This window comes from Hyperoodon ampullatus (assembly GCF_949752795.1).
Source record: "Hyperoodon ampullatus genome assembly, chromosome: 15".
Lineage (NCBI taxonomy): Eukaryota > Metazoa > Chordata > Mammalia > Artiodactyla > Ziphiidae > Hyperoodon > Hyperoodon ampullatus.
The window spans coordinates 70604220-70614808 of NC_136928.1; the positions used below are offsets into that span (position 1 = coordinate 70604220).

General features: G+C 36.7%; 1 protein-coding gene across 3 annotated transcripts in view; it reads left to right on the plus strand.

The window, feature by feature from the left end:
* The window catches only part of ATAD2B (ATPase family AAA domain containing 2B), a 150668-nt gene that overhangs the window by 100966 nt on the left and 39113 nt on the right, over positions 1 to 10589 (plus strand). For all 3 annotated transcript variants that reach the window (XM_079720413.1, XM_079720412.1, XM_079720414.1), the window contains one exon: positions 9840 to 9975. In XM_079720413.1, the coding sequence (XP_079576539.1) occupies positions 9840 to 9975 (136 nt within the window). The remainder of the gene's footprint in view (positions 1 to 9839; positions 9976 to 10589) is intronic.

Here is a 10589-nt window from a genome sequence, read left to right on the forward strand (position 1 = left end):
ATTCTAAAAGAAAGAAATAGCCAGTTACTATAGTGTATTTAAGAAAATACAATGGTAAGTTAAAATAGCAGTGAGATACAGATTTTAACCTATGAAATAGGCCAAAAAAAAAAGTTGGATAAACTCTCTCCAGGACAGTTCATAATAATAGATTTAAATACATCTATTCATTTTAGCGTAGCAATACCATTTATAGGTAAGTAGTTTTTCATAGATAAAAAAATACAACACAGACAACACAGAAAGTATCGTAGCCTTTCTTCATGGACAAACACAAAGATACAGCACAGGCAACACAAAAAGTGCAAGAGTATTTATCATAGCCTTTCTTCATCAATTGGAAACTAAATGTCCTAGAGTACGGGATTGATTATAGTGGATTCCTTCCATGAAATACAATGAGACCATTAAAAATATTGATGTAGAAGACATTTAATGTCATGAAAAGATGTTTGAATGTATTGCTAGAAATTGCAGATATTAAATCAATATAGCATTACCTGGGTTTATATAGAAATAATTATATATTAGTGACATAGTCATATATGAAAAACTATGTGTAACTTAATAGAAATGTTAATAGTAATTATCTCTGGGTCTTAAGATTATAGTTATTTTTGTTATCTGTTTTCTAAATATTCTGTAATAAGTGCTGCTGTTCTCATCAGAAAATAAACTCAGAGATGAAAAGAAAAGGTTCTCTACTCAGTTTTTAAAAACAACACCAAACAAAAAAAATTAGTCATCATGGGACTAATATTAGGGATACAAAAATGTTTTCTTTTTGTGGGACAGAGTGACAATCTCATCTTTTGGAGCCCTTTTAAAATTCTCTTGTAAATGTGTCTTTGTATAGCTCTCTCTTTTTAATCCCAAAGTAAGATAGTGCATCGGGATATTGAGAAAAACATAAGAAGTTCTATTCATTTTTATTTTTCATATTATCTTAAAAACGTGTGTATATGTTTCATAATAGAAATAGTAATATTAGCAGAATAGTACATTTAAGTAAGTATGTATATACTGGAGGGAGTATTTTTTTTTAATTAATTAATTAATTTTTGGCTGCATTGGGTCTTCATTGCTGCGCACCAGCTTTTCTCTAGTTGCAGAGAACGGGGGCTACTCTTCTTTGCGGTGCACGGTCTTCTCATTGCGGTGGCTTCTCTTGTTGTGGAGCATGGGCTGTAGGTGCTTGGGCTTCAATAGTTGTGATGCACAGCCTTAGTTGCTCCGTGGCATGTGGAATCTTCCTGGAGCAGGGCTCAAACCCGTGTCCCCTGCATTGGCAGGCGGATTCTTAACCACTGCGCTACCAGGGAAGTCCTTTTTTTTTTTTTTTTTTAAGTATCATTTATTGAGTTTGATATGCACAAGTGTCGTCTGGAGGTAGTATTTTCAAATTTTTTTACTGATGAGGTGTTTCATCAAAAAAAAAAGAACCCATTGGAAATCATTGTTCTAGACCAGCTGTTATCAAAGTGTGATCCAAGGACCCTTGTGGGCCCTACAAGGCTTTCAGAGGTTTGTCACATTCCTCTTTTTTGTATTTTGCAACTATTTATCTTCTTGAATATGGGTTTTTTTTCATGTATACCAATCAGAGCAACATTACTGTAACAGATTGAATGCAGAGGCAGAAAATGAGAATCCAGTTGTCCTTTTTTTAAATTATTAATTTATTATTTATTTTTTGGTTGCATTGGGTCGTTGCTTCTTTGCCCCTTGGAGGGAGGAGGTGCTGGGGGGACTACTTTGCATTGCGGTTGCGTGGGCTTCTCGTTGCGGTGGCTTCTCTTGCTTCGGAGCACGGGCTCTAGGCGCTCAAGCTTCAGAAGTTGTGGCTCCTGGGCTCTAGAGCGTAGGGTCAATAGTTGTGGCGCGCGGCCTTAGTTGCTCCCCCGCATGTGGGATCTTCCCTGACCAGGGCTTGAACCCATGTCCCCTGCACTGGCAGGCGGATTCTTAACCACTGCGCCACCAGGGAAACCCCAGTTGTCTTTTATTAAGCCAGACATAAGAGAGATTTGAAGAAATGTAAAACAGTGCCACTTTTCTCACTAAATTTTTTTAATATATATAATGTTTTATATTTTGGAAAAATATGTCTTTCAAAAGAATATATATATATTTTACATTTATTTTACTGAAGTATAGTTGATTTACAGTGTTGTGTTAATTTCTGCTGTACACCAAAGTGATTCAGTTATACATATATATGTTCTTTTTCATATTCTTTTCAATTATGCTTTACCACAGGATATTGAATATAGTTCCCTGTGCTATACAGTAGGACCTTGTTGTTTATACATTCTTTTTTTTTTAAAATAAATTTATTTATTTTATTTATTTATTTTTGGCTGCATTGGGTCTTCATTGCTGCCCGCGGGCCCTCTCTAGTTGTGGCGAGCAGGGGCCACTCTTCGCCGCAATGTGCAGGCTTCTCATTGCAGTGGCCTCTCCTGTTGCAGAGCACGGGCTCCTGTTGTGTGGGCTTCAGTAGTTGTGGCGTGCGGGCTCAGCAGTTGTGGCTTGCGTGCTCTAGAGCGCAGGCTCAGCAGTTGTGGTGCATGGGCTTAGTTGCTCCGCAGCATGTGGGATCTTCCTGAACCAGGGCTCGAACCCATGTCCCCTGCATTGGCAGGTGGACTCTCAATCACTGTGCCACCAGGGAAGCCCTATACATTCTATATGTAATAGTTTTCATCTACTAATCCCAAACTCCCAATCCAACCCTCTCCCTTGGTAATCACAAGTCTGTTCTCTATGTCTATGATTCTGTTTCTGTTTAGTAGATAAGTTCATTAAAAGAATATATATATATATATATATATATATTTTTTTGTGTGTGTGTGTGTGTGTGTGGTACGCGGGCCTCTCACTGCTGTGGCCCCTCCCATTGTGGAGCACAGGCTCCGGACGCGCAGGCTCAGCGGCCATGGCTCACAGGCCTAGCCGCTCCGCGGCATGTGGGATCTTCCCAGACCGGGGCACGAACCCGTGTCCCCTGCATCGGCAGGCAGACTCTCAACCACTGCGCCACCAGGGAAGCCCCAAAAGAATATATTTTTTAATGTTAACATGTAATAGGTTTTAAATGAATACATAATTTGGAAGGTTCTTAGTTTTAATTTTTAGTATATAAATATTGACAGATATAATCCAGAAAAGCAGAAGCTCTTTTGGGTTCTTGAGTAATTTTTAAGAGTTTAATAAAGTGTGGAGAGCAAAATATTTGAGACTCTGACCTAGACCACAAGCTCTTTGAGAGGAGGGGACTGTCTTACTGCCCTTTGCTTCCTGACACAGTGGAATTGCTTAGTAAATGTTTGTTGCATGAAAAAAGAAACTGTTGAATCATCACAAAGGCTTTAAGTAACTCCTGCCTAGCCTCATGCGTCTTTTTTTTTTTTTTTTTTTGCAAAATTCTAGTGTAAGTAAATTTACTTCTGTGGACCCTGAAGACCTTTTCTGAGAATAGTTGGAGAATTTTAGTTGCTATATATGAGAATTGCAAGTTATTTCTCTTCAGGAGAATTAGAAAAAAGAGGTTGAGCATAGTAAAGCGACTTTTAAACAAGGAAACAGATAAAAGAAATATTTGCAGGAAGGAAAGCAGACTTTGGAATTGCACTTAAATTTCTGAAGAGATTCACAGTATGTACTTTGGCATTAAATTATGGGCAGGCTCAGAATGGTATAATTCAATATATTAGAAGTGAATTTTAAAGAAATATCTCCTCAGCTACACTGATGAAAGTAAAGATTACGTACATTATTTTGTCTTCTCAGTATTTCATGTCATTTTGTGTCTCTCAGTTTATGGTAGGACCTGGGAGGTAAAAATTAGTAACTTAAGTAGAAACATCAAGTAGGGACATTGAAAACTCAGATAAATGATCATGTATACAAGAGAAATATCTTAGTATTAATTTTTTGGTTGTAAAACAATTTTATGATTTCTTAAAAGTTAAGAGGAAGGTGATCCTCCCAAGTTTTTTTTTTTTAATTAAAAAAGGTATAGTAAATGAACATGAATTATTACTATTTTAAGGTATGTTAAATACTAATGTTTATTTTTACTTGATGGATTGTTTACCTGTTTTGTTTTAAGGAAAGCAAACTTTATTTATGAAAACTATTGTAGATTCATTTCTGACCTCATTTTCCACACCTTTTCTCTTTGAGATTTTGAGGGGGTTTTTTTGTGTTTTTGTTTTTTGATTTTGAGTTTTAAACCATTAATTTTGCCCATTACAGAGGTCACATGGACACTACCTCCAAAACTGGGGGCTAACAATTCTAACATTTTAATAAATGAGGTAAAACAAAAATATTTGCTAATGAAAGAATTGCTGCTATTTATGCAACTATGTGCCAGGCACTGTGTAGGTTAATCATATATATTATCTAACATATGTTTTTAAACTGTTCCGTGAGAAAAGTATTACTTTCCCATTTGACAGATGAAGAAACTGAGGCCAACAGGGGTAAAGTAACTTGCCTAGGGTCTTACAGCTAGTGGCAGAGCAAGGATTTGAACCCAGGTTTGTCTGATTCCAAAGGCTATGCACTTATAATGCCCTGTACTCTCTAAAACTACAGAGAGACAGTTTTTGCATATTGTGATGATTAGGCTGATGAGTGGTTAGGGAAATGGAGTTTTGTATTCATCAAGTTAAGATCATTGTTCATTCATCGAAAATGTATTGCCTATTCTGTGCAATGTAATATAATTTATTTAAGAGAGTGTCTGTTTTCTTCACTCTTCCATTCACAGTGTCTAACTGCCTAACACAGTTTCTACACACACACACACACACACACACACACAATACTCACACACAGATGCATGTATACATGTACATATTTCTAGTACAGTATCTTCATTGAATGAAATAAAATAGGCGAAAATTCAGATAGCCACTGTTCTCCAAGAATTTAAAGTTTAGAGGGAAGGGAGACCTGGAAAAAACAATATAGTAGGAGAAGTGCTATAATAGTAGAATATATAAAAGCATGATCCATAAAAGAAAATATTGATGTGGTAAACTTTGTCAAAATTAAAACCTTTTATTCTTTAAAAGACACCATCAAGAAAATGAAAAAAAACAACAAATCACGGACTGGGAGAAAATATTTCAAATATATCAAATCACATATCTGGTAACACTTATATCCAGAATGTATTAAAACTCTTTCAGCATAATAATAAGACTAAGTCAAATGATTTTCGATAAGTGTGAATACCATTCATCAGGAAAAACATGGTCCTTTCAACAAATGGTGCTGGAAAACTGGATGTTCACATACAAAAGAAATGAAGTTCGACTTTTTTCTTACACAGTGTGCAAAAATTAACTCCAAATGGATTGAAGAACTAAACATAAGACCTAAAACTATAGGGACTTCCCTGGTGGCGCAGTGGTTAAGAATCCGCCTGCCAATGCAGGGGACACAGGTTCGAGCCCAGGTCTGGGAAGATCCCACGTGCCACGGCGCAACTAAGCCCACGAGCCACAACTACAGAGCCCGTGTGCCACAACTACTGGAGCCCATGTTCCTAGAGCCCATGCTCCACAACAAGAGAAGCCACCGCAATGAGAAGCCTGCGCACCACAACAAAGAGTAGCCCCCACTCGCTGCAACTGGAGAAAACCCACACACAGCAACGAAGACCCAGCACAGCCAAAAAGAAATAAATTAATTAATAAAAAAAAGAAGACCTAAAACTATAAAACCCTTAGGAAAAAACATAGGGGAAAAGCTCCATGACATTGGATTCGGCAATGATTTCTTGGATGAGACACCAAAAGTACAGGTAACAGAAAAAATAGATAAATTGGACTCCATCAAAAATAAAACTATTAATAGATTGAAAAGACAATACACTGAAGGGGAGAAAATATTTGCAAATCATATATCTGATAAGGGGTTGATACCCAGAGTGTATAAAGAACTCCTACAACTCAGCAACAGAGAAAACCCCAAACAGCTAGTTCAAAAATGGGCAAAGTACTTAAATAGATTTTCTCCACAGATGATACTCAAATGGCAATAAAGCACATGAAAAGATGCTGAACATCACTAATCATTATGGAAATACAAATCAAAGCCACAATTAGATACCACTTTTTACCCAATAGGATGGCTACTGTCATAAAAACAGAAAATAACAAGTGTTGGTTAGGATGTGAGGGAATTGGATCCCTTCTGCATTGCTGATGGAAATATAAAATTGTGCAGCCTCTGTTGAAAATAAATGGTTTGGTGTGGTGATTTCTTAAAGAATTAAACAAAATTACCATATGATCCAGCAATTGTACTTCTGGTTATATACCCAAAAGAAGTGAAAGCAGGGATTCAAACAGATGTTTGTATACCCATGTTCTTAGCAGCATTACTCACAGTAGCCAAAAGGTAGAAAGCAACAGATGAATGGATAAACATAATGTGGCATATACATACAGTATAACATTATTTAGCTTTAAAAAAGAAGGAAATTTTGGCACATTCTACAACAAGAGTAACTACAGCATGGGTAAATCTTAGGACATTATACTAAGTGAAATAAGCCAGTCACAAAAGGACAAATATTGTATGATTCCTCTTATACAGGGTTCCTAGAGTAGTCAGATTCGTAGAGATAGAAAGTAGATGGTGGTTGACAGGACCTGGGGAAAGGGAGAGTGTAGGGAGTTAATGTTTAATGGGTAGAGTTTCAGTTGGGGAGGATGAAAAAGGTTTGAAGGTAGATAGGTAGTGATGACTGCACAACCATGGGAATACACTTAATGCAACAGACTGTACAATTTAAAAATGGTAAAATGGCAGATTTTTTTAATGACCATTTTACCACAAATTTAAAAAGAAAACTACAATTTAAAAATGGGCTAAAGAGTTGAATAGGCATTTTACCAAAGAGTATATATATTCTTAGGGTAATAAACATGAGAAAAGATTCTCAATATCATTAGTCATTCAGGAATGAGATACCACTGCACACCCAACTTGGATAGCTATCATCACAAAGACAGCACCAAGTGTTGACAAGAATGTAGGAAACTTGAATCCTTGTGTATTGCTGGTGGAATTGTAAAATGGTATAGCCACTTTGGAAAAGTTGGCAGTTCTTAAGGTGTTAGACATAAACTTATGATACGACTCAGCATTTCCACTCCTAGGTAACTACTCCAGAGAAATATAAACGTACGTTCACACAAAAACTTGTACACCAGTGTTCCTACTAGTATTATTCATCATGGTGGAAATAACCCAAGTATTTATTAATTGGTGATTGGCAAAACAAAATGTCGTGTATATACATAGAGTGAAATGTGATTCAGCAGTAAGTGGAGTGAACTACTGATACGTTCTCCAGTGTGGGTGAGCCTCAATATATTATGCTAAAAGTGAGAGAAACTAGACACAAAAGACTACCAATTCTATGATATGCAATTTCTAGAAGAGACACATTTCTGGACACAGAAACCAAATCATTGGTTGTCAGCTGGGAGTGTAAGTGTGGATGGACTGCAAATGGCCACAAGGGAACTTTTTGGAGGTAATGGAAATATTCTAAAACTGACCTGTGATGGTTGCACAGCTGAATTAACTTACTAAAAATTATTGAACTTAAAAAAAGTTTAATGAGAGATAGTAGAAGGTATGTCTAAGTTTATCTGGGAAAGTCAGGGAAAGCATCACCCAGAAAGCACTGGCTTGAGTGAAGAGTTAAAAAAAAAAAAAAAAAAAAAACAGTTTAGGAAAGAGTGAATAGCATCTATAAAGACTGTTGTGAACCAGTGTGAAAGAGAACATGATTCGTTCAGGGAATTATATGAGGTTTGTCTTGTTGCAGTATGAAGTTTGAGGCTGGGAATGTCAGAAGATAGGAGTGAATTTAAAGAAAAACAAGCTGTTGGTAATAATCAGGAAGGCTGATATCAGGGGGATTATTGTAGACTTGCTCTTGGTATGCTTTTACATTTACCAGGTTCAACACAATGTTGAAAAATGATCAGAAGGAGGAATATTAAAAACTGAAATTAAATGTTTTACTACCCTTAAACAGAATCCTGGTACTTCTAGGGTATTGCATTCTGTTTATTTTTCAAGACCCAGTTAATGTTAGCATTTTCTGCTATATCTTATCTAATGCCTCTTCACCCATGCCCCTTGCAGGGTCTCCTCTGTTTCACTACCTCTGTTATAACACTTCTGGCATGGTATCATAATGCTTTCTTAGGAGACTGAAGAGACTTGACAGCAGGAAGTAAGCCTACTTTCTTCAGGTTTTTAACTGCAGTGTTTGGCATGATATTTGACACATGGTGGATGTTCAGTGGTAAATTTGCTTGCCAGAACTTTCAAGGGAAGGCCAGCAAAGTATAGCTCGAAGAATTGGAGGTGTTTTTACATGAAGGTAGTCTTCAAAGAAAATATCGGAAGGTCACAAGGTGAAATTTTATGTAAACTCTTTAAGGATTTGGCTTTGGGTTGACGTAAATAATTTCCCATCTAAATATTGAATTCTGATGGCTCCTTTTCATTGTCTCTTCTCTGTCTTAGGATCTTAGAGTTAGAAAAGACCTTTAGAGCTTATATAATCTAGTCTTCTCTTTTTATTCACTTTGTGACCTCAAGCCAGTTACTTAAACCTTTCCAAGCCTAGGTTTTTTCATCTGTAAAATGAGGGACTCCCTATGTACCTCATTGTTACAAAGATAGATTAAAATAATATTTAAGTAATTCTTCACTTCACAGTCTGCAATTCAGTAAGTGGCTAGACATAACCAATTGAACAGACTATCCAAAGTTTACCAGAAATATGTACCTATATTCGGGCTAGAATCTGATGTTTTAAGTTTTAATCCAGTATTTCCACACTGTCATGGTCGGTACTTCTTTCTGTATTAGTGTCCTTTTCCCTTCTTTATTTGCAGTTTCCAATTTGATGTGGGCTGGGTAACAAAATCACAAGCTTTATTCATTCAGTATATGCTTATTAAGCATTGCTAGGTACCAGGCATGGTGGTAGGTGTAGGAAAACAGATGAGTTCTGTTCTCAGGGAGTTTAGTATCTTGAAGTAGGAAACAGACCTTCTAGGAAAACATATGAATTAAAAAAAGTGTATCGACAAATGTGGATGTTGTAAAGAAGATTTAAACAGCATATCTTGCAAGGGGGACATCTGGGGTCAGAGTCTTTATAGAGCAGGTGAACAAAGGAGAGGTGGCAATCACTAACTGGAAAGAGTTGAGGGATATGAGCATGACTGGCTTAATTTTGCTTTTTGGGAGTTTTGCATGGAAGGCGGTGTCATTGTGGAGCATTCTGTGGTCAGATCGAAGGTATAGTTTTTCTGCAATGAAATCAGGATTCCAGAGGATACAGTGGAATAGACTTAGTAGGGAAAGAGCCCAGGAAGGGAAGTTAGTGGATAGGAAGCACACACAAACAGCTTAAGATAAGGCAATGTTGTTAGCATCCTCCCAGCTCTCTATTGTAAATAGGTTGTAGATAATTACTTTTCAGCTCTTATGCAACAGCTCTTTGAGATTGTTGCCATCTGATTATTACAATCAATTATCCTTTTTTATATTATAGTATAATTTATTATACTTGAGCAACTGGATCATTCTTTCATTCTTGTTTATTCCATGAGGTTGAACCTCTCAACAGCATAGCCCAAGAGTAGCTTAACCTTAACCGCACATGAATGTTCAATGAACATTGAAAATGGTACCGAAGTTGAAGAAATTATAATTTGGTATAATATGTAAGCTTTTAATTCTCTAAATATTTAATGTCTTTGTGTGTGTGTGTATGTGTGTAGGTTAAATGTATCTTTAGAATACAGTACGAAGAGGTCTTGTATATTCAAAGGCCTATTGAAGAGGACAGAAGAAAGTTTTTCCAAGAACTGATTCTCAATCAGGCCTCAATGGCTCCACCACGAAGGAAACACACTGGTAAAGTTCCTAAAGCCTTTAGGAAAATGGGTGGGTTGGAGTTAAGAGATACCCTATCTTGGAGTCATCTTTTTTAAAAACCCATTTCTTTGTGGAAATGAAGACAATTTTTCAGGTTTTGTTTAACTTTAGATGAACACATGTGGAAGTGGCCATTGTGTTTACCTGACTTGAGGAGATTGGGAAGTACAGCCTCATTGTTAAAGCTTTACTAATGAGTGACTGTTTATGAAGTAGTCTCCTTATCACTTCAATCCAGATGCTTTGGTAGATTTCACATTCTGAGGCTCAAAAAGTCATAGAAAAAGTCTCTGGTTCTGCTGTGTTTTAGTCACTTTAAGTACTAAGGACTCGAGCTATCAGGTTGTGAACAACAGGTGCTGTGCTGATTGCTTTCTGGGCCAGGGTAGTTTTGTTGGGCCAAGAACTGGTTAGAACATTTGCCTTTTCTGGTTTATTTTATTTATTGATTGATTTTTCAAATATTTATTGAGCACCTATTATGTTAGATATATTATGCTAGGCACTGGAAATCTATCATGGCTTTCTTTAAGCATTAGAGTGTTCTTGGATTTGGGCCTAATAGCATTAAGAGGGGCCTCAAAATTAGATTT